General features: G+C 51.1%; 1 protein-coding gene across 1 annotated transcript in view; it reads left to right on the forward strand.

Annotated features, from left to right (window-relative positions):
• lama5 (laminin, alpha 5) overlaps positions 1 to 25,000 on the forward strand; it is a 72,613-nt gene that overhangs the window by 34,442 nt on the left and 13,171 nt on the right. The window contains exons 8-58 of the mRNA XM_062391384.1: positions 483 to 601; positions 734 to 824; positions 1,447 to 1,581; positions 1,695 to 1,757; positions 2,039 to 2,179; positions 2,581 to 2,718; positions 2,940 to 3,074; positions 3,518 to 3,652; positions 3,737 to 3,874; positions 4,010 to 4,062; positions 4,380 to 4,479; positions 4,607 to 4,659; positions 4,921 to 5,026; positions 5,136 to 5,235; positions 6,152 to 6,308; positions 6,880 to 7,018; positions 8,648 to 8,790; positions 8,919 to 9,022; positions 9,499 to 9,652; positions 9,742 to 9,905; positions 10,192 to 10,300; positions 10,759 to 10,856; positions 10,956 to 11,172; positions 11,264 to 11,390; positions 11,554 to 11,693; positions 11,838 to 11,953; positions 12,558 to 12,769; positions 12,895 to 13,096; positions 15,142 to 15,286; positions 15,585 to 15,725; positions 15,818 to 15,979; positions 16,250 to 16,357; positions 16,559 to 16,642; positions 17,229 to 17,459; positions 17,904 to 18,017; positions 18,102 to 18,244; positions 18,379 to 18,459; positions 19,073 to 19,287; positions 19,391 to 19,491; positions 20,190 to 20,373; positions 20,456 to 20,596; positions 20,761 to 20,912; positions 21,011 to 21,121; positions 21,310 to 21,421; positions 21,536 to 21,709; positions 23,413 to 23,609; positions 23,685 to 23,801; positions 23,952 to 24,106; positions 24,186 to 24,315; positions 24,422 to 24,524; positions 24,614 to 24,727. Coding sequence (XP_062247368.1) covers positions 483 to 601; positions 734 to 824; positions 1,447 to 1,581; positions 1,695 to 1,757; positions 2,039 to 2,179; positions 2,581 to 2,718; positions 2,940 to 3,074; positions 3,518 to 3,652; positions 3,737 to 3,874; positions 4,010 to 4,062; positions 4,380 to 4,479; positions 4,607 to 4,659; positions 4,921 to 5,026; positions 5,136 to 5,235; positions 6,152 to 6,308; positions 6,880 to 7,018; positions 8,648 to 8,790; positions 8,919 to 9,022; positions 9,499 to 9,652; positions 9,742 to 9,905; positions 10,192 to 10,300; positions 10,759 to 10,856; positions 10,956 to 11,172; positions 11,264 to 11,390; positions 11,554 to 11,693; positions 11,838 to 11,953; positions 12,558 to 12,769; positions 12,895 to 13,096; positions 15,142 to 15,286; positions 15,585 to 15,725; positions 15,818 to 15,979; positions 16,250 to 16,357; positions 16,559 to 16,642; positions 17,229 to 17,459; positions 17,904 to 18,017; positions 18,102 to 18,244; positions 18,379 to 18,459; positions 19,073 to 19,287; positions 19,391 to 19,491; positions 20,190 to 20,373; positions 20,456 to 20,596; positions 20,761 to 20,912; positions 21,011 to 21,121; positions 21,310 to 21,421; positions 21,536 to 21,709; positions 23,413 to 23,609; positions 23,685 to 23,801; positions 23,952 to 24,106; positions 24,186 to 24,315; positions 24,422 to 24,524; positions 24,614 to 24,727 — 6,804 coding nt within the window. The remainder of the gene's footprint in view (positions 1 to 482; positions 602 to 733; positions 825 to 1,446; positions 1,582 to 1,694; positions 1,758 to 2,038; positions 2,180 to 2,580; positions 2,719 to 2,939; positions 3,075 to 3,517; positions 3,653 to 3,736; positions 3,875 to 4,009; positions 4,063 to 4,379; positions 4,480 to 4,606; positions 4,660 to 4,920; positions 5,027 to 5,135; positions 5,236 to 6,151; positions 6,309 to 6,879; positions 7,019 to 8,647; positions 8,791 to 8,918; positions 9,023 to 9,498; positions 9,653 to 9,741; positions 9,906 to 10,191; positions 10,301 to 10,758; positions 10,857 to 10,955; positions 11,173 to 11,263; positions 11,391 to 11,553; positions 11,694 to 11,837; positions 11,954 to 12,557; positions 12,770 to 12,894; positions 13,097 to 15,141; positions 15,287 to 15,584; positions 15,726 to 15,817; positions 15,980 to 16,249; positions 16,358 to 16,558; positions 16,643 to 17,228; positions 17,460 to 17,903; positions 18,018 to 18,101; positions 18,245 to 18,378; positions 18,460 to 19,072; positions 19,288 to 19,390; positions 19,492 to 20,189; positions 20,374 to 20,455; positions 20,597 to 20,760; positions 20,913 to 21,010; positions 21,122 to 21,309; positions 21,422 to 21,535; positions 21,710 to 23,412; positions 23,610 to 23,684; positions 23,802 to 23,951; positions 24,107 to 24,185; positions 24,316 to 24,421; positions 24,525 to 24,613; positions 24,728 to 25,000) is intronic.

Here is a 25,000-nt window from a genome sequence, read left to right on the forward strand (position 1 = left end):
CAAACTGGTTCTCAGCTCGGTGCCCCCCCCCCCCCGCTCCTCTTTGATTCAACACGCTCTAAAACACTTGTCACCATCGTTCCCACAGGAAGTCCACAGACCCTGAACCAGTCTTTGTGGTGAAAATCCCCTCAACACGTGTGTGGTTGTGTTAATTACAGACTCTCTGGTTTCACTGGTTCCACTGGTGGATCAGTTTGCTGAATGTGATCCTCTGTGTGAGATGTGGGATAATTCAGAGCTGCTGGCTTCACAGAGCAGCGGACGTGACCTCACATGATCTACATGTGTCACATCAGACAGAGTTGGTTTCTCTGTGATGTGAGTTTCCTGTTGTCCTCCAGGTTCCTGTCTCTCCTGTCCCTCAGCTGAATGTCCCTCTGTCGTCTCCGCGTGTCTTTGTCTTCATGGTTTAATTCTATCTTGTGTTATAGCTGCTGTCTGTGTCTCAAGCCTCACTGTGCATGGTGTCTTGTTCTCAGCCTGTAACTGTCACCGTCACTCGTTCGACTGTGTCTACGACCCGGAGGTCGACCAGAGGAGAGGCAGCGTGGACGTGCATGGACACCACCGAGGGGGCGGAGTCTGCCTCAACTGTCAGGTGACTACACCTTCCCTGATGACCAGGAGTCTCTGGAGGCATTTATTCTGGGTCTGGGTCTGGGTCTAGGTCTGGGTCTGGGTCTGGGTCTGATAAAGTGGATCCATTAAACACTGACCTGTTTCTGTGCAGCATCACACCACCGGAGTGAACTGTGAGCGCTGCACCCCCACCTACTACAGGTCACCTGACCACACCATGGACTCCCCCCTGGCCTGCTCACGTGAGTCCCTGTCAGATCCTCTCAGTCCTGTGGACGTGGACATGTGTTTGACTGTGTCTCCTCCTCCTCTTCTCCTCTTCACCTCCTCCTCCTCCTCCTCACCTCCTCCTCCTCTTCACCTCCTCCTCCTCCTCCTCACCTCCTCACCTCCTCCTCCTCACCTCCTCCTCCTCCTCTTCTCCTCCTCCTCCTCCTCACCTCCTCCTCCTCCTCCTCCTCACCTCCTCCTCCTCTTCACCTCCTCCTCCTCCTCCTCACCTCCTCACCTCCTCCTCCTCACCTCCTCCTCCTCCTCTTCTCCTCCTCCTCCTCTTCACCTCCTCACCTCCTCACCTCCTCCTCCTCCTCCTCACCTCCTCCTCCTCCTCTTCACCTCCTCACCTCCTCCTCTTCACCTCCTCCTCCTCCTCCTCACCTCCTCACCTCCTCACCTCCTCACCTCCTCCTCCTCCTCCTCACCTCCTCCTCCTCCTCTTCACCTCCTCACCTCCTCCTCTTCACCTCCTCCTCACCTCCTCCTCCTCCTCTTCACCTCCTCACCTCCTCCTCTTCACCTCCTCCTCCTCCTCTTCACCTCCTCACCTCCTCCTCTTCACCTCCTCCTCCTCCTCACCTCCTGCAGCCTGTGACTGTCGCTCGGAGTTCACAGACGGAACCTGTGAGGATCTGACCGGGCGCTGCTTCTGCAAACCGAACTTCAGAGGAGAGAACTGTGACGCCTGCGCCGCCGGCTTCCTGAACTTCCCCGACTGTTACCGTGAGTCACCGGGACAGAAACACCTCCAGCCAGCTGCTGTTAAAGAAAGTTAAAGAAACACCTGGTGAATGAATTCCTGGCTGCTAACGTGACTCTCTCTCTCTCTCCACCAGCCGCGCCCACGTATCCCAACAACAACAACAACGGTGAAGCCAAACCAGCCGGAGAGATCATCAGTAAGAGCTGTGTGAGGGTCATGTGACCTGATCAGATAACACATGACAACAACCTGTGGGATTATCCAGTGACATCATCGTTAAGTGTTAATTAAGGGCAGTAAACTACAAAGTAAAAGACCTAAGATAAGATAAGGGGATAGTGTTAATAGAAACGTCAGTAATAAAATGAACACAAAGGAATTTAAAAGATAACAACACAACACACGACGTGCACTCACTTTGTCTCTCTCCTGGTGACTGACTCCTCCTGGTTGTTGTGTTGTTGTGTTGTTGTGTAGACTGTGAGTGCAGCGCCGCCGGCACCGTGGACAACTCCTGCCGGCCCGACCCCCGGACTCGAACCTGCGTCTGCAAACACGGGTTCACCGGTGACCACTGTGACACGTGCGCTCCGGGGTTCCATGGACTCAACTGTCAGGGTGAGAGTCGGACACGTGCGTTTTGATTGGTTGACTGATGACTGTGATGCTCCAATCACATTAGATCTGTTAATATATATTTAATGAGTTTATATTAAATGTTACTCGAGGAATTTAATCATCTTCATGTGGAGGCGTTTGTTCAAATCACCAAACTGTGGAGTTCACAGCTGTTTTAGTGGTTGAGTGTTACGAGTTGTTTGACTCACACACAAACACACGCACAACCTCACAAGTGTTAATCAATATAAATAGGTCAATGTTGACACCTGACACCTCAGTCTGTCCCTGATAAACACTGATTTATTTACTGGTGTGTCTGTGTGTGTGTGTGTGTGTGTGTGTGTGTCTGTGTGTCTGTGTGTGTGTGTGTGTGTGTGTGTGTGTGTGTGTGTGTTCAGCCTGTCAGTGTTCAGGTCACGGCTGTCTGGAGGGGTCATGTGACTTGGTGACGGGTCACGGTGTGTGTCGGAGTGGTTTCCAGGGGAACCAGTGTGACCAGTGTGCACCAGGATACTTCCACTACCCGCTCTGCCAACGTAAACAACAACAACAACAACAACAACAACAACAACTGAAGAATGATTTACACAACACAAAGTGTTAGTGCTTTACAAAAGATAAAATACAGCCTAAAAATAACCAGATAATATTATTCTCTCCCCCTCTCTCTCCCCCTCTCTCCCTCTCTCCCCCTCTCTCTCCTGCTCGTTCTCCCTCTCCCTCTCTCTCTCCACCCCCCCCCCCCCCCCCCCTGCAGTGTGTGGCTGCAGCCCGGTCGGCTCTCTCCCTGACGGCTGTGATGCGTCCGGTCACTGTTTGTGTAAACCAGAGTTCCAGGGACCTCGATGTGAACAGTGCAGATCTGGATTCCACTCCTACCCCAACTGTCAAGGTGCACACACACACACACACACACACACACACACACAACTACACACATCTGGACTCACACATCTGGACTCACACACGGTCACACTGGACTTCAGCCGCCTGCTGATGAAGTGTTAAACTGCCTCGTTAAATCTTTATGATTCTTTAAAACCTTCAGCAGCTCATGAGCAGGAGTCTCACTGGGCTGTGTGGGGGGTGATGGCGGAACGGCCACATCTGGTGTCACACCTGCACTCGTATGATGCCCAAAATGAACCCCCCCCCCAAAAAGGAGATTTTATGCTAATCTTAAAATTCATGAAAATCTTAAAACATCCTCCAGGTTCTTTGCTGAGTTTCCTGTGAACTGAACATTTTACACTGACAAGCTGTGAATAACAATATTTACTTATTAAACTTTATTTATTTGATTTTGTGACGATGTCTCGCCTCTGGTTTTCCCAGAATGCACCTGTGACCCCCGCACCTCCCTGGACGCCGGCTGCACCTCCTCCGGTCACTGTCACTGTCGACCCGAGTTCAGCGGCGCCGCCTGCCAGCAGTGTGCTCCTGGATTCTACGGTTTCCCAACCTGCACCCGTAAGTCCTCCTCTGTCTCCGTGTCCCTGTGTCCTCCTGTCCCCGCGTCCTGAAGCAACATGTCCCCCTGTGTCTGTGCTGCAGCCTGTCAGTGCTCTGCAGAGGGCTCTCGTTACACCAGCTGTGACCAGGTGACGGGTCAGTGTGTGTGTCTGTCCAACGTGCACGGACTGAGGTGTGACAGCTGTGCACACGGGGCCTACGGCTTCCCCAACTGCCAGGGTAACCACACACACACACACACACACACACACAGACACACACACACACACACACACACACACACACTTCAACCGAACTTTGTTTATCTGAATCATAATGGTTGTGATATTGATTTGGTGTGTGATGCTCTTGAAGCTGGGACGTGTCATCCTGCCGGCTCCGTGCAGAACCTGGTGCAGCCTCCGGTCGTAAGTTTCTTCTTCTTCTTTTGATTATTTCACAAATGAAATTGAATCCATAAATCATGAGGAGCACAAACCAAAGAGCGGTGATGGAAGCTGTGGTTCAACGTTTCATAAATACGTCTGAATGGAAACGGATCAAACCTCATTTACATTTTGAGAACATGATTTCTTCATGTAGGATTTCACCCTGACTTCCTGTTTCATACAGAAATAAAGTTAAAACACAACAGACCTGTTGTGTCACGTAGATTCAAAATGTCTGTTGTTTTCTGTCAGTTGTGTTTTTTTGCAGCATTAATCAAGTTGTGTGTTTTCCTCAGGGTCAGTGTGAGTGTCGTCACAATGTGGAGGGTCCAGCCTGCGACCAGTGCAAACCTCTGTACTGGAGCCTGTCCTACAACACTCCTGATGGATGCACCAGTAAGATACACTCCACACACACACACACACACACACACAGACACACACTCACACACAGACACACACACACAGACACAGACACACACTCACTGCAGCAGATGAACTAATGTGTGTGTGCTTCCTGCAGACTGTGAGTGTCACACTGCAGGGACCCTGAGTGGAGTGGCAGAGTGTGCACAGGTGAGTTCATTGTGTGTTTGTATTCTGACTTGTCTCTATTGAATATGAATGAATATGAAAGAGTTGTCACGACAATAATCAGACACAGAAACTCAGATGTTGAATTTAGGAATTTGAGGTTACAGTGACTCCGGGTCAGTTTGGATTCATGTGTGTGATGTTGTTGTCTCAGTGTGAATCTGAGGTTTCCTTTGTGTGATGTTGTTGTCTCAGTGTGTGAGTCTGAGGTTTCCTGTGTGTGTCTGTTCTGGTGTGTGACAGGAAACCGGTCAGTGTCACTGTAAACCCAACGCCTGCAGTGGGACCTGCTCCACCTGCAAGGACGGCTTCTACAACCTGCAGGAGAAGAGCTACCTCGGCTGCCAGGGTGGGTTCATCTGAGCAAACCATAAAACCAGATCTCCTCTGAGAGCTGGAGCTGGTGGCTGCTCCCTGGTGGTGGTTAACCCCGTGTTCACCTGCTCTGTGTGTGCTAGGATGCCAGTGTGACATCGGGGGGGCAGCAGGTCAGTCGTGTGGAGAGAGGAACGGGCGCTGTCGCTGCCGACCCAACGTGGAGGGAGCCAAGTGTAACCTGTGAGTTCAACAGCAGCTCACTGAGAAGATCTGATGTTCTGCTTCTCACCTCACGTTGATGTTCCTCACATGGATGCTCCTCACGTTGAGGTCCCTCACGTTGATGTTCCTCACGTTGATGTTCCTCACGTTGAGGTCCCTCACGTTGATGTTCCTCACGTTGATGTTCCTCACGTTGATGTTCCTCACGTTGATGTTCCTCACGTTGAGGTCCCTCACGTTGATGTTCCTCACGTTGATGTTCCTCACGTTGATGTTCCTCACGCTGATGCTCCTCACGCTGATGTTCCTCACGTTGATGTTCCTCACGTTGATGTTCCTCACGTTGAGGTCCCTCACGTTGATGTTCCTCACGTTGATGTTCCTCACGTTGATGTTCCTCACGCTGATGCTCCTCACGTTGATGTTCCTCACGTTGATGTTCCTCACGTTGATGTTCCTCACGTTGATGTTCCTCACGCTGATGTTCCTCACGTTGATGTTCCTCACGTTGATGTTCCTCACGTTGATGTTCCTCACGTTGATGTTCCTCACGTTGAGGTCCCTCACGTTGATGTTCCTCACGTTGATGCTCCTCACGTTGATGTTCCTCACGTTGATGCTCCTCACGTTGATGTTCCTCACGTTGATGCTCCTCACGTTGATGTTCCTCACGTTGATGCTCCTCACGTTGATGTTCCTCACGTTGATGCTCCTCACGTTGATGTTCCTCACGTTGATGTTCCTCACGTTGATGTTCCTCACGTTGATGTTCCTCACGTTGATGTTCCTCACGTTGATGTTCCTCACGCTGATGTTCCTCACGTTGATGTTCCTCACGTTGATGTTCCTCACGTTGATGTTCCTCACGTTGATGCTCCTCACGTTGATGCTCCTCACGTTGATGTTCCTCACGTTGATGTTCCTCTGCCCTCAGACCTCGTCCTGATCACTACTTCCCCGACCTGCACCACCTGAGGTTCGAGATCGAGGAGGGCACCACGCTGGACGGCCGGCCGGTGCGATTCGGATACAACCCTCTGGAGTTCAAGGGCTTCAGCTGGAGAGGCTACGCCCAGATGACTCCGATCCAGGTAGGAACTCGCTCTTCATCACTTCATGTTAAAATGTGCAGATTTCTGTGATGTGTCTACTTCTGTGACTGTGAAGATGATGATGATGAAGGTGATGGATGTGATGGATGTGATGGATGTGATGATGATGAAGGTGATGATGTGATGGATGTGATGAAGGTGATGATGATGAAAGTGATGAAGGTGATGGATGTGAAGAAGGAGATGATGATGAAGGTGATGGATGTGATGGATGTGAAGAAGGAGATGATGATGAAGGTGATGGATGTGATGAAGGTGATGATGATGAAGGTGATGGATGTGATGGATTTGATGAAGATGATGAAGATGATGAAGGTGATGAGGGTGATGGAGGTGATGGTGCTAAGCTCTTTTATTTTTTTCTGTTTCCTGGACTCTCCTCCTTCCTTCACTCGTCTCCTTGTATGTTTCCTCCCTTCTTCTTCTCTTGATTACTGAATATCTCCCACCTCCTCTTCTTCAATCTCTTCCCTCCCTCCTTTGCCGTCTCCACCTCCCGTCTTCCCACCTCCTCTTCCTCCTGCTGCCTTGCTGGCTGGTCCCTCGTCAGTCCAAGGTGTTGGTGTCGGTGGTGGTGGGCTCTCCAGACCTCTTCCACGTGGTGCTGCGTTACGCCAGCTGGGGGGGGGCTGATGTCCGGGGCCGGGTGTCGGTGATGGAGGACGGATGGAACTACCGCTGTGGTAACTGTGAGTGCTGCTCCTCCTCTTCCTCCTCTTCATCACTTACTCCAGGGTCATGAGGAAGAGGATTCTTCTCTCCTCCACCTCTTCCATCTTCTCTTCCTCAGACAGGGGGGGGGGCTCTGTAGGATCCAATTAGGTTCACTCATGATTAATGCTTGTGAAATTTTGTTCTAATTGTACATCAACGTTTGTGTGTGTGTGTGAAATAAGGTTTTAAATGTTCAGTGTGTAGATTGTACAAATATTAAGTATTATAATATTAAGGGCCCATACTTTGACAGCTACAAAACCTTTTTTACACAAGAATTTTGAACTTTTTTATACGCATACAGAGTATTTCCAAAATATTTTACAGTAAAATTTTTTTTTTTTCATATGCACAATATATTTCTCTAGTTACAAACTGTGTTCACACACAAACGTGATGTACAACTACAGTATTTCACAAGCACATGACATCAGGGACTTATTCCAATGGCGGTGGCGGGTTTGAACGACTGTGGGTGGCGGCTCTGGGCTCTGGTCTCTGGGCTCTGGTCTATAGGCTCTCGGCCCCTCTGATCTGGTCTCTGGCCCCCGGGCCCTCTGATCTGGTCTCTGGGCTCTGGCCCCCGGGCCCTCTGATCTGAGCTCTGGGCTCTGGGCTCTTGTCTCTAGTCTCTGGTCCCTCCGGCCTCGGCCCTCTGATCTGAGCTCTGGGCTCTGGGCTCTGGGCTCTGGTCTCTGGGCTCTGGTCTATAGGCTCTGGTCTCTGGTCTCTGGGCTCTGGGCTCTGGGTTCTGGTCTATAGGCTCTCGGCCCTCTGATCTGAGCTCTGGGCTCTGGGCTCTTGTCTCTGGGCTCTGGTCTCTGGGCTCTGGTCTATAGGCTCTGGTCTCTGGGCTCTCGGCTCTGGGTTCTGGTCTATAGGCTCTCGGCCCCTCTGATCTGGGCTCTGGGCTCTGGGCTCTGGTCTCTGGTCCCTCCGGCCTCGGCCCTCGTCCCTCGGCTCCGTCCCCTCTCACCTTCAGGGGCCACAGGTTGAATTAAAGATGGAGGACTCACTCTGGTTTCTCCCTCTACCCCCTCGCCCCCCCGCTCGCCCTGTAGACGGCCGTGAAGCTGCAGGTTCACGTGAGCGAGGCCGACGTCTATCTGACTCGCTTCATCCTTCGGTATTTAAACCCTGAGGGCGACACCTCCAGTGGTAAAATAACAGCCTATCAGATGAACCGCAGAGGTACGTCCCGACCAATCACAGGACAGTTACAGCCTGGACCTCTCTGTGCATCTATCCAGTTTGATTGTAGTTTTTATAAAATGTATTAAGTTTAGTGTAAAGACTCAATAATCTGCTGATATGAGTCTTTCTCAGAAAATCTGTGTTTTTGTTGCTCATATGAAAATAATGATTATTCTTATATACTTTTATAACTTATATATATATTTATTTGAGTACAGCTGACACATCAGAATCTGAAATGTTGAACCCCTCGTCTCTGCCTCAGCCTGTAAGAATCTAGTTTGTTCAATAAAATCTCTTTTAAAGAGTTTTACTGCTGTTCATTTGTTGTGTTGCCTGATTGTCATGTGTTTCTCAGTTTCATTGTGTCTCAGTTGTGAGTCTGAACACGTGTGTGTGTGTGTTTGCAGGTTCTGAACAGTCCAAGCAGATCGTCTTCGCTCCCAGTGCAGAACCCTCCTTCCTCAACGTCCCACAGAACAACTTCGTGGAACCGTTCGTCCTGAACCCGGGAACCTGGACTGTGGTGATAGAGGCCGAGGGCATCCTGCTGGTGAGACTCTCACACACACAGACACACACACACACACACACACACACACGGATATTCCTGGTCATGTTTTGTGTTGTTGATGGAATCAGAAGTGAACCTGTGTGTGTCTGTGTGTGTTTGACCTTCAGGATTATTTGGTCCTGCTGCCCAGTGCCTACTATGAAGCTCCCATCCTGCAGATCAAGGTCACAGAGCCCTGCAGCTACAGCTCCGCCCCCGGCGCCGCCCACAAGTGAGAACACACAACACAGAGACTCTTCATGTGTGTTGATGCTCAGCTGCTGCTGGAGGGACGGACACACACACACACTAATGTGTCCGTGTCACTTTGTGTGAATTCAACATTTACTTCCCCCCCGACCAAATCCACGTCGGGCCTCATGTTTAACTCTGATGAACTTTGACCCACGATGTTCACTTGTGTGTGTGTGTGTGTGTGTGTGTGTGTGTATGTGTGTGTCTGTGTGTGTGAATGAAGCAAGTTTTAATCTAAGAAACTGTTAAGGATAATTCACTTTTATTTAGATTGATACACTCTGACAAATACACCAGTGACTTTAACCTCTCTCTCTCTCTCTCTCCCTGTCTCTCTCTCTCTCTCTCCCTGTCTCTCTCTCTCCCTGTCTCCCTGTCTCCCTGTCTCTCTGTCTCCCTCCCTCCCTCCCTCCCTCTCTCCCTGTCTCTCTGTCTCCCTGTCTGTCCCACCAGTTGTCTCCAGTACAGGTATCTCTCCCTGGACTCCTTCCCGTCCATCTCCGGTACCGAGGCCAGCTGCCGTAACGACAACCACCTGCCCCGCCCCTGCCCGACTGAGCGGGTGACCCCACGCCACCCGGACATGGCGGTGTGCAGTGGCTATGATGTGAGAGCGGGTGAACGGGACGTTGATGAGGGTTCGAACCTGCAACCCGAGCAGAGGTGTAATGAGTGTGTGTTTCCTGTGAGCTGCAGATCAGCGTGGAGCTGCGCGGCCGCCTCCCGGCTCCGGGGGACCACGTCCTGCTGGTGGAGTATTCCAGTGAAGAAGAACTTCCTCAGACTGTGACCGTGGTGGTGAACGCACCGGGGACCCGAGCCCAGCAGCACAGTGTCACCCTGCTGCACTGCAAGTTCAGGTACCTCCTCAGGCTCCTCTACCAGGTCGGACACTAACTGGGTCCTGACATGATCACATATCATTAAAGATATTTATTATGTAACTTTAGATTAGAGTCAGGACCCAACAGGCTTATTCCAGAGGGTTAATACAAATAACACAAGTAATAACCACGTGTGTGGGAGTGATTCTACTGTCTGTGGTTTGTGTGGACTCAGCTGGTTCCCAGTTCACTGTGACTGTCAACATGTCTTAATCAGTGTGTGTGTTTGTGTGTGTGTCTGTGTGTGTGTGTCTGTGTGCAGCTTCCTGTGTCGAGTGGTTGCCATCGATGCTCAGGACCGAGTGGCCGTCTTCTCTCTTCCCACTGACGCTGAGGTCCAGCTCATCTCTGACCGGGCCAGCTTCTTCCTGGTGAGACAGAGGTCACATGATCTCCCCCCATGGTCACATGATGGTGATGGTCTCACTTCAAACGTGTTCTCAGACTGAGAGAATAAAACACGTAGTTTTTCTGTGTGAAATATGTAAAAATGTAGTTTTGTTAATACATTAAACTCACTTTAATGTTGAAAATACTTTTAAATACATGAACCTTGATAAGATGATGATTCCAGAGAAAAGCCACAAGATTCTACATCACATGTTTGGTGCATGATCACATAACATATGATTATCATGTGCATGTGTCGTATGAGTTCATCTTTAAATCTCAACAACTAAAGGTTTCATTAGTTTTATTTATAGTGATGTGAAATCCAATGAATCCAGGTCTCATTTTAGAATCTCTAATTTTTGATGAATAACTAAATGTATTGATTATATTGATTATTGTTGAATTCGAGTTGATGGACCTCATGTGTCTCCTGCAGCACAAGATCGTCCTGGTGCCTAAAGGTCAGTTCACCATGGAGCTCGTTGACCCAAAGATTCACTGCATCAGCACCAACGGGCAGTTCTCACCGGACAGGTACACCCCCCCCCCCCCCCCCACCACCACCTGTTTGGACTTTATTAAAACATGGATCAAATCTCTCTGACTCCTCGTCTCCCTCTGCTCTGGCCTCAGCTCCTCCTGCTCGCCCTCACGCTTCCAGACGCCATCGGACTCCCTGGTGCTGAAGGAGGGACAGAGCTCCTCCGTGCAGGAGCCGGTCCTGGCCTCGCCCGCCGCCGCTCCTCCTCCTCTGCCGCTCTACCAGAGCGACGGGCCGGCCTGGACCGGAGGAGACAGACCTCCTCACGGAGTGGACAACAGCGACCACGTCCGACTGGACTCTCTGCAGGTACCGAGCGGTTCAGTGCCGGAGTGCAGAATTATATTCTCTCTCCTCTATATCCTGGATATTTCACCCTTGTCTTGATCTGCTCCTCCAGAATGCCGCGGTGTTCTCGACTCGTGTCCACGCGCTGGGACGTTACGTCTTCATCCTCCACTACCACCAGCCGCTCCACCCGACCTATCCTGTGCAGGTCCACATCAATGGGGGACGGATCTGGACAGGTGAGTCCACAAGAACTCCTGAGAATAAATCTGTGAATCAAAAGCTACAAGCACATGAAAAAAGTTTAAAAAGTCTTTGAGATAAAAACAAATCAGGAGCAAAAGAAATTGAGGAAATGTCAAACAAAGCAAACGTGTAAATAAAGTTGACCTGTGTCTTCAGGCCAGGCCAACGCGTCCTTCTGTCCCCACGCGTACGGCTGCAGAAACGTCCTGATCTCAGAGAACCAGATCATCCTGGACGTGACCGACCACGAGGTCTTCATCACCGTGCAGATCCCTGAAGGAAAGACCCTGTGGCTGGTGCGTGCTCCTCTCCTCTGAACTTTCATTCAGCATTGAGACGACTGGTGCAGAGACAACTGAACACAGATGTTGTGTGTTTGTCTTTGTTTGCTGCTGATCAGATCTTTCACATGTTGTGTGTTACATGTTGTGTGTCTGCAGGACTACGTGCTGGTGGTTCCTGAGACCAGCTACAGCTCCAGTTACCTGAACGAGGAGCCTCTGGACAAATCCTACGACTTCATCAGCAGCTGTGGTCAAAACAGTTTCCACATCAAGTCAGTATCTGATCAACAGTCTCACTCCCGTCACCTTCATGAGAGAAGTCATCTCCTGACTCCTCCTCCTCTCCTGACTCCTCCCCTCCCGTATCCTGACTCCTCCCCTCTCGTCTCCTGACCCCTCCCATCCCGTCTCCTGACCCCTCCCCTCTCGTATCCTGACTCCTCCTCTCTCGTCTCCTGACTCCTCCTCTCGTCTCATGACTCCTCCTCTCTCGTCTCCTGACCCCTCCTCTCTCCTGATTCCTCCCCTCTCGTCTACTGACTCCTCCTCTCTCGTCTCCTGATTCCTCCCCTCTCGTCTCCTGACTCCTCCTCTCTCGTCTCCTGACTCCTCCTCCTCTCCTGACTCCTCCTCTCTCGTCTCCTGACTCCTCCTCCTCTCCTGACTCCTCCCCTCTCGTCTCCTGACTCCTCCTCCTCTCCTGACTCCTCCTCTCTCGTCTCCTGACTCCTCCTCCTCTCCTGACTCCTCCTCTCTCGTCTCCTGACTCCTCCTCTCTCATATCCTGACTCCTCCTCCTCTCGTCTCCTGACTCCTCCCCTCTCGTCTCCTGACTCCTCCCCCTCCCCTGACTCCTCCTCCTCTCTCCTCCCTCAGTCCGGCCTCCGCCTCCCGGTTCTGTCTCGGCTCGGCCGTGTCGCTGTCGGCCTTCTTCAACAACGGGGCGATGGCGTGTGCGTGTCACGAGGTCGGAGCGGAGAGCGACACCTGCGAGGCGTTCGGCGGGCAGTGCCGCTGCAGGCCTCACGTGATTGGCCGAGACTGCTCCATGTGCGCCACGGGCTTCTGGGGATTCCCCAACTGCAGACGTGAGCTCACACCAGTTACAAGTTCATGAAGCTTTTGTGTCACAAATAAAAGTTTCACTGTTTTCAGACCTGAAGGAGAAAGTGTGAGACTCATTGTGTTGGATTGTGTGTCCTCTCTGCTGCAGCTTGTAACTGTGGCAGCAGGTTGTGTGAACCTGTGACCGGAGACTGCATCTGTCCTCCGAGGACGCTGCAGCCCGAGTGCACCCAGTGTGAGCCCCAGACGTTTGGCTGCCACCCGCTGGTGGGATGTGAGGTCTGCAACTGCTCCCGGCCCGGCATCGACTCCCCCGACGTCAGCTGTGACACGCAGAGTGGACAGTGCAGGTGAGAGACACTGAGCTGCTGCTAGGGTTAAAGAGACAGACGCTTCACTCAGCATGAACACTGGAAACACTGGGAACACTGGAAACACTGGAAACACTGGAAACACTGGAAACACTGGGACCACTGGAAACACTGGAAACACTGGGACCAGTTGTCACTTGGACTCAAAGATGAACTGATGTTGAGTGGTCAGAGGTCAAAGGTTTTTAGTTCATCAAGTGTTTGACCTCAACGTGATGAGGGTCGTCCAGTCCCAGTCCCCAGATCCCAGTGTTCACTCCAGTCCCAGTCCTCAGATCCCAGTGTTCACTCCAGTCCCAGTCCCCAGATCCCAGTGTTCACTCCAGTCCCAGTGCTCAGATCCCAGTGTTCACTCCAGTCCCAGTCCTCAGATCCCAGTCTCCAGTCCCAGTCCTCAGATCCCAGTGTTCACTCCAGTCCCAGTCCCCAGATCCCAGTGTTCACTCCAGTCCCAGTCCCCAGATCCCAGTGTTCACTCCTGTCCCAGTCCTCAGATCCCAGTCTCCAGTCCCAGTCCTCAGATCCCAGTCTCCAGTCCCAGTGCTCAGATCCCAGTGCTCAGATCCCAGTCTCCAGTCCCAGTGCTCAGATCCCAGTCCTCAGATCCCAGTCTCCAGTCCCAGTGCTCAGATCCCAGTCTCCAGTCCCAGTCCTCAGATCCCAGTCTCCAGTCCCAGTCCTCAGATCCCAGTCTCCAGTCCCAGTCCTCAGATCCCAGTCCTCAGATCCCAGTCTCCAGTCCCAGTCTCCAGTCCCAGTGCTCAGATCCCAGTCTCCAGTCCCAGTCCTCAGATCCCAGTCTCCAGTCTCCAGTCCCAGTCCTCAGATCCCAGGGTTCACTCCAGTCCCAGTCCTCAGATCCCAGTCTCCAGTCCCAGTCCTCAGATCCCAGTCTCCAGTCCCAGTGCTCAGATCCCAGTCTCCAGTCCCAGTGCTCAGATCCCAGTCTCCAGTCCCAGGGCTCAGATCCCAGTCTCCAGTCCCAGTGCTCAGATCCCAGTCTCCAGTCCCAGTGATCAGATCCCAGTCTCCAGTCCCAGGGCTCAGATCCCAGTCTCCAGTCCCAGTGCTCAGATCCCAGTCTCCAGTCCCAGGGCTCAGATCCCAGTCTCCAGTCCCAGTGCTCAGATCCCAGTCTCCAGTCCCAGTGCTCTCAGCCTTGTGACCGCTCTGCAGGACCAGGATGTAAAGATCAAACTGTTCCTCTGCCTCAAGGCGTCAGTTCAGATGCCAGCACCTGGAGTTACACTCTGATAACTACACACACACACACACACACACACACAGACACACAAACAGACACACACACGTCTCCTTCAACCCTGAATCTGTTTGACTCGTCACAAACAGCTTCACAGTTATTAACTTGATTTAAAGACGTGAATAGATCCCTGTTGGCGCGGGGGGGGGGGGGGGGGTCAACCTATTTTTAATTTTTTTTTTATTTGACCTTTATTTAACCAGGAAAGTCCCATTGAGATTAAAAACCTCTTTTTCGAGGGAGTCCTGGCCAAGAGGCAGCAACAAATAACATATGTACACTCACAATATTACACTCACAACATATAAACAGAAATTAAAATGATATAAAAACAATTACAAGTAAATTAAAATTCATAAAAAACATCTACAAGTAGAAGAAGTGGTCTGAAATGCTCTCATCGTAGATTTAAAAGCGTTCAAAGAAATTATTTCGGTTAATTTAAAATCTTTTTGCAGCCAGTTCCATGTGGTGGGAGCAGAGTGGACAAATGCCCTTTTTCCTGATTCAGTGCGGGCCAATGGAACTAACAAAAGCATCTGATTGTTTGAGCGCAGACTGTAAGCAACCTATCACAGAGCCAACAGACGATGACATGTTTCCTCTTTACCCAACAACAACAAGCGGCGTGTGATTGGCCTGGAGGAGGAAACGTGAACTCTGGATTCTGGGATTCAAACCGGGAACCTTCTGACCACCACTCCACCGTGCCCCCCCCCCGGTCACTAACAGCTGTTCTTCTTCTTCTTCTTCTTTGATCCAGATGTAAACTCAACGTCGTCGGGCGTCAGTGTGACCGCTGCGCTCCGGGCTTCCATGGCTTCCCTCACTGCAGGTCATGTGACTGCAACGAGGCGGGAGCCGAGGAGGAAGTGTGCGACGCCTTCACAGGACAGTGTCTGTGCAAGGTGACACACACACACACACACACACACACACACACACACACACACAAACACACACACACACACACACACACACAGACACACACACACACACACACACACAGACAGACACACACACACACACACAAAGGCATGCACACACACAAACACACACACACACACACACACACACACAGACAGACACACACACACACACACAAAGGCATGCACACACACACACACACAGACACACACACACACAGACACACACACACACACACACACGTCCTCACCTGCTGCCTGCCCCCCCCCCCCCCTGCAGGAGAACGTCCAGGGCTCTCGCTGTGATCAGTGCCGAGTTGGTACGTTCCACTTGGACCCAACCAACCCCAAAGGCTGCACCAGCTGCTTCTGCTTCGGAGCCACCGACCGCTGCCGCAGCTCGGACAGGAGGCGCACGGAGGTGAGCACCGTGCACGAGGATCATGTGTGCACCACTGACATGCCACAGACATGCTACTGACATGTGACCCCTGCTGGTCTCATTGGTTGTAGATCATGGACATGACGGGCTGGGTGCTGCTGGGGGCCGACCGGCAGGAGGTGGTGGTGGTGGTGTATCCTGACCAGGACCTGGTGGAGGCCGACCTCAGTGACGTCCCTGACGTCTACCAGGACCTGTACTGGCACGCACCCAGGACCTACCTGGGAGACAAGGTGAGACCCGGGCCTCACCGGTGGAGCCTGCAGATAGACCTTCAGGTTCTCCACCTCAGTCTTCTCCACCTCAGACCAGATGTTTGGTCTGCTCCCGTTTCATCAACCAACTTAGAACACGTCTCTGTCTGAACCTGCATCAGCTCAGGAACAGATCTGTGATCTGCACTGAGTCCACCTGAGACTCTGGATCTTATCGTTGTCTGGGTTTTAAATGCAGATTAAACTGACCTGAGTTCAGTCACTGATCTGAACCCCCCCCTCCTCCAGGTGTCGTCCTACGGAGGTCTCCTCAGTTATCGTCTCCACACTCAGACCATGAGAGGGGACGTGTTGTCTCTGCCTGCAGAGTCCTCCAGACCTGACATCATCCTCAAGGTACACACACACAGACACACACAGACACACACACACACACAGAGGCATGCATCGTATCACTGTAACCCAGTATCAAGTTGAAACAGATCCTGTTTGTGTTTTAAATAAGTGTGTGTTTGTGTTTGTGTTTGTGTGTGTGTGTGTGTGTGTGTGTGTGTGTGTGTGTGTGTGTGTGTGTGTGCGTGCGTGCTCGCCCTGCAGGGGAACCAGATGAGCCTGGTGTTCATGGAGAGAGAGTACCCTTCACCTGAGGAGCCTCACCTGGGAATCGTCCACATGGTCGAGGTAACGATGACTCACTTGTTCAGCAGATCTCAGATCAGATCTCAGATCAGATCTCAGATCAGATCAGCTCCTCGTGAAGTTTCATGATTTAAAGTTCAGAAGTTTTTCACTGTAACGATTTTAAAGTTTGTTTGACCTCAGGTTATAAAATGTGACTTTAACCATTTCACTGCCACCTGCTGTTGATGTGAGGTATTACACAGAAGAGAGAGATCCTGAAATCAGACGCCCCAATTTGAATCTTCCTCCTGCTCCTCCTCTTCCTCCTCCTCCTTCTCCTCCTCCTCCTTCTCTTCCTCATACTCTCCTCCTCCTCCTTCTCCTCCTCCTTTTCCTCCCCCTCCTCATCCTCCTCTTCCCCCTCCTCCTCCTTCTCCTCCTCCTCCTTCTCTTCCTCCCCCTCCTTCTCTTCCTCCCCCTCCTCCTCTTTCTCCCCCCCCCTCCTCCTCCTCCTTCTCCTCCTCCTCTTCCTCCCCCTCCTCGTCCTCCTCTTCCCCCTCCTCCTCCTTCTCCTCCTCCTCCTTCTCCTCCTCCCCCTCCTCCTCTTCCTCCCCCCACCACCTCCTCCTCCTCCTCCTCCTCACAGGGAAGTTTCCGTCACGCTCAGACTGGGAACTCGGTGTCCCGTGAGGAGCTGATGATGGTACTGGTGGCACTGGAGTCTCTGCAGATCCGAGCCCTCCACTCCCAGTCGGCCCACTCCGTGTCGCTCCGCCGGGCCGAGCTGGAAGGAGCCGAGCAGCTGCCGAGCGGGAGCCACGCCAACACCGTGGAGATCTGCATGTGTCCGGCCAACTACCGAGGAGACTCGTGTCAGGTGATTGAATATAGATTATATATTTATATATTTATATAGATCCACAGATTGAATAGAACACGGAGCTGGAATCAGATAAAAGACGTTTTCTAACAAACTGTGATTTACAGACGTTTAATCTTCTGCCTCCAGGAAACGTGTTTTACATCTTTTAAAAGTTTATTCATGTTTGTGTTGAGGCAGTAACTGTTGAATGTTGAACTCTGACACATTAATACTTTCATATTCATAAGGCACTGAAACAAAAGGAGAGTTAATTGATCTCTAGATCGTTAATCATCATATAGTTGAGTCAGTTTCACATTTATCACATGTGAAGATTTGTGTCTAATTTTAATCTCTGTAAGTTAAATACATTGTGTTCTGATGTTTGAATGACCAGTAACTTGACCAGTTGGTCCATGACTCACCAGTATGACCCCTGTCTCCCTCTGCTCCCTGTAGAAATGTGCTCCTGGTTTCTACAGAGACACCATCGGCCTGTTCCTGGGGAAGTGTGTCCCCTGTGCCTGTCACGGACACTCGGACCGGTGTGAGGACGCCTCGGGACGCTGTGTGGTGAGTCTCCTCACCGGGGACATTCTGTGTTACCAGTTTGACCAGTTGAGTGGATGAGTCACTGACTGGTTTCCTGTCCCTCAGGACTGTCAACACAACACGGCCGGCGACCACTGTGAGACGTGTCAGGGGGGGTTCCTGGGCAACAACAGCCTGGACGGACAGGCGGTGTCCTGCTCCAGCTGTCCCTGTCCCCTGAGGGTCTCCCTGAGGGTCTCGTCCAACAAGTCCGTCCTCACCATCCCCTCGTTAGTGTCGGTTCAAATCTGCTGTTATCACTCACTTGACTCTAATCCATTGTTCTACTGTGTGTGTGTGTGTGTGTGTGTGTGTGTGTGTGTGTGTGTGTGTGTGTGTGTAGTTTTGCAGAGGGCTGTGTGCAGAGGAGCGACAGGATGCAGTGTCTGTGTATGCCCGGTTACGCTGGACCAAATTGTGAAAGGTAAAAAACTCCTCAGAGTTTGAAACTTCATCAGTTTGTTGCGGATAAACTAAAACAAACAACAAACAAAAAGATCTTATGATTTCTATAATGTTGATTTTAACCCTTTACTGCCTGAATTAATATCTAATTATATGAGACAAATATTATTGGTGTGTTTGGCCTGTCATACAGATGCTAAATTAAATGGAGATGTTAATTTCAATATAGAATATACAATGGACATTAGGCATAATTTGACATAACCGTAATTTAACAAATGTTGGTATGTAGATTATTATATTGATGCTGCTTTTGCTTGAAATTGAATAACAACATGTGTTTTCTGTACAATCGTTGCTGTTCCATCAGAACAGTATTTCAAATACAGCTTAATGCCTCAAAATAACTTAGCTGCACAGTCCCAAGGGGCTAGTCTGTATGTTCCACTCCGACCACTAGATGGCAGCAGAGTGCTTCCAATACCTTCATGGTATGTGTAGTATTTGCACCATCAGGCACAATCGTCCACAAGGGGTTAATTACTTTAGGAGCTTCTCATTAGTTTGGATGTTTTTATGAACCTCGTGGACTCGCGTCGCTGCAGCTTCGTGAACTTTGAGTCTCTCGTCAGGTGCGCCCCCGGTTTCTACGGCAACCCCATGGTGCTGGGCAGCCGGTGCCAGCCCTGTCGTTGCCACGGCAACACGGACCCCAACATGCTGTTCACCGACTGTCACCCGCTGACGGGCGAGTGCCTGAGCTGCATGCACCACAGCGGGGGGGCGCTCTGCGACGTCTGCGCCCCCGGGTTCTACGGAGACGCCGTCTCCGCCAAGAACTGCACCGGTGAGTCAGAACCGTCCAATCAGGAGGCTCCGCTGCAGTGATGTCATTTCTCACTTCATTTCAGTGTGATGGTGAATGTCTGCATTGTCTTCCTGTTTCCCAGAATGCAGCTGTTCCCCGTGCGGCACCGACTCCTGTGACCCTCACACGGGCGAGTGCCGCTGTAAAGCCGGAGTCACCGGGCCGCGCTGCGACCGCTGCCAGGTCAGAGCCACACCCACAAATAATACAAATATTATAATACAAAAAGACAAAGATCACAAAGATCACATGATCACATGTTTTAATGAAGAGGTCAGATCTCTCATCCTTCACTTCACCCAATCACAGCAGGAAGGTTTCTGTGACACTTAGATACCAAAAGTGATTTAACTGTTTTGATAATTAATTAAAATATGAAAATCTGAGAAACGTGTTTCATCAAAATTTGACCAAATTGGATGAAACACGTGCTGCAGAGATTAACGAGGCGTTCAGGTGTTTGACCTTCACGACGCCTGAAGGTCAAACACTGAAACGTCACAAATGAACATGAGCAGGTGAAACAGAGAGAGAGAGTTTCTTCTGTCACGTCAGGAGATGGATCATGTGTTGAATCAAAGATGGAGGATCTGCTCATATTTAACGTTTTCCACACAAGTTACAGAAAGAACATCAGAACCTGATGAAGTTGATCCGAACAGGAGGCAGTGGACTCTTTTATTAATCAATTCCATTTCTGGGGTGAAATGTTAAATGAGCTTTAAAGAAAAAGGCTTTTGATGTAATATCAAGTTTTAATCTCATTATTTCTTGTTTCTGAATAAATCACATCTTTCCAACGCAGCAGCAGGTTGTTGGTTTCAAACTGCTGCAGCTGCTTCCCCTCATGAATCTCTCCTCATGGTTCTCGTCTCTCTCAGGTCGGCTCCTTCGGCTTCGACTCGTGCTCCGGGTGTCTCCAGTGCGACTGCGCGGCGGCGGCGGCGCTGGTGACGGCGTGCGACCCGCTGAGCGGCCGGTGCGCCTGTCAGCCGGGGGTCAACGGGCCGCAGTGCCGACAGTGCGCTCCCGGCTTCTGGAGCTACGGAGCTGACGGATGCAAGAGTGAGTGAAAGTTGTGTTGAGATGATTCCTCCTGGACGACAACCAGCTGCTCTTTGTGTTCTGACGTCTCCTCCCCCCTCAGAGTGCGAGTGTCGGGGGGGTCGCTGCGACCCGCGCACCGGGGAGTGCCGCTGCCCGGACGGGATGACGGGGAAGCAGTGTGACGTCTGCTCGCACAAACACAACGTCCTCGTGGAGGACACGCACGGGACGCACTGTGAAAGTGAGTCAACACAACCAGCTCCTCACGTTCTCACTGCTCCCTCTGGTGGAGGGAGGCGGCAGCAGCCGAGCGCTCAGAGAAGAATGTGTGTGATGAAGGGCTGTTGGAGATATGAGTTGTGTGACCTCCTGCTGTCGTTGTGTGTTTGTGTGTCTGCTGTGCAGCGTGTGACGGCTGCGTCCTCGTGCTGCTGGAGGATCTGGACAAGATGAGCAACAACTTCAGCTCCGTCAGCGCTCAGCTGAAGAACCTGAACGCCAGCTCCATCGCCTGGGCCCAGCTGAACGCCCTGAACCAGTCTGTGGACGGCATCGCTGTGAGTCTCACACACACACACACACACACACACACACACACACACACACTGCCATGTTAAAACTTCATCTAAAATTGAACTCTCTCCTGTGACTCCAGGCTGCGATAGAGAACTACAACAGTTCTCTGGACGAGAGCCGGAGTCGAGCCGACATGTTGGAGGCTGAGATCATGAACATCAATGATGACATTAATGAGCTGCAGGACAAGGTACACACACACACACACACACACACACACCTCTCTCTCTCTCTCTCTCTCCCTCTCTCTCTCTCTCTGTCTCTCTCTCTCTTTCTCTCTTTCTCTCTCTCTCTCTCTCTCCCTCTCTCTCTTTCTCTGTCTCGCTCTCCCTCTCTCTCTCTCTGTCTGTTATAGTTTTTCTGTCTGTCTGTTATCAGGCGTCAGTGACGGGCGAGCGAGTGGACAGTTTGCAGAACAGTACCACCGACACACACCAGAGGGCGCAGGATCTCCTCCTGTTCATCCACAACCTCACTATGGATATAAACGGTACCTCAACTATATATAAATATAATATATATGAATAAATATGTTTAATAAAAGCATTTAGTCTTGACTGCCTCACAGAGAGCTGATGGATTCTTGATGTCTCACTCTGCACAGACGTCTTACTGATGTCCAACCGCTCGTGGACCAACGAGACGGAGGCCGAGCAGGACGTGGAGCAGCTGGAGAGGAAGATGAGGGAGGTGCAGGCCATGCTGAGGGAGATGAGGAGCAGGAGCTGTGTGGGACAGAAGAAAGTGGCCGACCGAGAGAGGACGGAGGCCGAGAAGCGTGAGAGACACACACGTCCTCCTGGACAGTCACAGATATTAAACACATGTCTTCTGATGTTGAGGACTTGAACTCTGACGTGTCTCCTGAGAGCAGATTGACAAGATGGAGAATGGTTTTGCTCTCATTGTTAAAAAACTTTATTAATATACAAATCTCTACACAAACTTACAGCTATTTTAATGGTTAAATGAATTAAGATCCACTTAAATAAAACATAAGTTTGATTGTGGAGCACTGGAGCTGATGGTGTCTCTGTGTCTCTGTGTCTCTGTGTCTCTGTGTCTCTGTGTCTCTGTGTCTCTGTGTCTCTGTGTCTCTCTGTCTCTTTGTCTCTTTGTCTCTGTGTCTCTTTGTCCCTGTGTCTCTCTGTCTCTTTGTCTCTTTGTCTCTGTGTCTCTTTGTCCCTGTGTCTCTGTGTCTCTGTGTCTCTCTGTCTCTTTGTCTCTGTGTCTCTTTGTCTCTGTGTCTCTGTGTCTCTCTGTCTCTTTGTCTCTTTGTCTCTTTGTCTCTGTGTCTCTTTGTCTCACTGTCTCTGTGTCTCTGTGTCTCTGTGTCTCTCTGTCTCTTTGTCTCTGTGTCTCTGTGTCTCTGTGTCTCACTGTCTCTGTGTCTCTCTGTGTCTCTGTGTCTCTGTGTCTCTGTGTCTCTGTGTCTCTCTGTCTCTTTGTCTCTTTGTCTCTGTGTCTCTGTGTCTCACTGTCTCTGTGTCTCTCTTTGTCTCTTTGTCTCTGTGTCTCTGTGTCTCTGTGTCTCTGTGTCTCTCTGTCTCTTTGTCTCTTTGTCTCTTTGTCTCTGTGTCTCTGTGTCTCTGTGTCTCTGTGTCTCTCTGTGTCTCTCTGTCTCTGTGTCTCTGTGTCTCTGTGTCTCTCTGTCTCTGTGTCTCTTTGTCTCTCTGTCTCTGTGTCTCTGTGTCTCTGTGTCTCTCTGTCTCTGTGTCTCTGTGTCTCTGTGTCTCTGTGTCTCTGTGTCTCTCTGTTCGTGTCTCTCTGTCTCTCTGTCTCTCTGTCTCTTTGTCTCTGTGTCTCTGTGTCTCTCTGTCTCTCTGTCTCTTTGTCTCTTTGTCTCTTTGTCTCTGTGTCTCTGTGTCTCTGTGTCTCTGTGTCTCTGTGTCTCTCTGTGTCTCTCTGTCTCTGTGTCTCTGTGTCTCTGTGTCTCTGTGTCTCTTTGTCTCTCTGTCTCTGTGTCTCTGTGTCTCTGTGTCTCTCTGTCTCTGTGTCTCTGTGTCTCTGTGTCTCTGTGTCTCTGTGTCTCTGTGTCTCTGTGTCTCTGTGTCTCTCTGTCTCTGTGTCTCTGTGTCTCTCTGTCTCTGTGTCTCTGTGTCTCTGTGTCTCTCTGTCTCTGTGTCTCTGTGTCTCTGTGTCTCTCTGTTCGTGTCTCTCTGTCTCTCTGTCTCTGTGTCTCTGTGTCTCTGTGTCTCTTTGTCTCTCTGTCTCTGTGTCTCTGTGTCTCTGTGTCTCTCTGTCTCTGTGTCTCTGTGTCTCTGTGTCTCTGTGTCTCTGTGTCTCTGTGTCTCTGTGTCTCTGTGTCTCTGTGTCTCTCTGTCTCTGTGTCTCTGTGTCTCTCTGTCTCTTTGTCTCTGTGTCTCTGTGTCTCTCTGTCTCTGTGTCTCTGTGTCTCTGTGTCTCTCTGTTCGTGTCTCTCTGTCTCTCTGTCTCTTTGTCTCTTTGTCTCTTTGTCTCTGTGTCTCTGTGTCTCTCCAGTGTTGCAGCGTGTTCACAAGGAGTTGGCCGATCGTCAGGGACAAAACAACAACCTGACCCAGTCCGTCAGAGACGGTCTGTCCCACTTCCTGTCTGAGATGATGGACCTGCGAGACGCCCTGAACGAAGCCGTCAACAACACGGCGAGAGCCACAGAGGTCAACAACGCCAACGAGAAGACGCTGGAGGACAATCAGGTGAGTGGGACTCGTCGGGTGAGTCTTCAGACGCCGTGAAGGACAGTGAATGTGACGCTGTGTCCTCCTGCTCAGAGGAAGATGGACGACCTGCTGTCCCAGCAGAAGGAGGTGACCGACCAGCTGGACATGGCTGAAGAGGACGTGGCGCAGGTCAACGACCTCCTGTCCGAGCTGCAGGACTCCAAAGAGGTTAGAACCAACCACCTGCTCCACCGCCGGAGCTCCATCACACCTGCAGAGGACCTGAAGACAGACGTAGTTTCAATCTCTGATTCCAGAGGACACGTGTCCCTCGGTCAGGGTCTGTGCCCCCCCCCTCTAAAGCTTGTGACCTTGCAGGAGTACGAGCGCCTGGCGGCTCAGCTGGACGGAGCCCGGACGCCGCTGCTGAAGAAGGTGCAGGAGTTTGCGTGGGTGGAGAACAGGATCCCCCTGGTGGAGGAGGCGGAGAAGCACGCGGCGCTGCTGGACGCTTTAGCCACGAACCTGAGCAGGTGAGGGACACGTCCACGTCTCGGCTCGTCTTCATCTGACCAGGGTCCTGGAGCTTCACTCGGTTGTGTTTGTTCACAGTTTGGTTGAAGAGACGAAGAAGGACGGAACCGTGGACGTGACTCAGACCTACAACAAGATCATCACCAGCCTCAGGGAGGCGGAGGAGGCCGCCAAGATGGCCGACCAGGCCGCCAACGCCACCTTGGAGGTCAGGACGCACACGTTTATCTTCACACCTTCAGTGATGAAACCTAAAGGCTTCAGATGATGAGTGTGTCTGGTGTGTTTGTGTGTTTGTGTGTTTGTGTGTTCAGAACGTGAAGAACCAGGACCTCGGGGGGATCGCAGTCGCTCTGAGGAACCACAGCGTGGACCTGAAGGACGAAGTCGAGAAGCTCGATGAGGAACTCAACAACGGTAACAACACATCAACACAACATGGGACTTCATCAGGACAGGACAAAAGGACATGTTGTATCATTTGTTGCTTTGTGTTTGTGTTGCAGATCTGAAGCCAAAGCTCGACGAGGCTGAGAGACGACTGAAGGACGCGAAACACAAACAGACTCAAGTGATGAAGGATCTGGAGACGGTTCAGAACAACCTCAACTTCACCTCGAGTACGCACACACACACACACACAGACACACACAGACACACACACAGACACACACACAGACACACAAACAGACTCAAGTGATGAAGGATCTGGAGACGGTTCAGAACAACCTCAACTTCACCTCGAGTACGCACACACAGACACACACAGACACACACAGACACACACACAGACACACACACAGACACACAAACAGACTCAAGTGATGAAGGATCTGGAGACGGTTCAGAACAACCTCAACTTCACCTCGAGTACGCACACACACACACACACA

The sequence above is a fragment of the Platichthys flesus genome, chromosome 7 (assembly GCF_949316205.1).
Source record: "Platichthys flesus chromosome 7, fPlaFle2.1, whole genome shotgun sequence".
NCBI lineage: Eukaryota > Metazoa > Chordata > Actinopteri > Pleuronectiformes > Pleuronectidae > Platichthys > Platichthys flesus.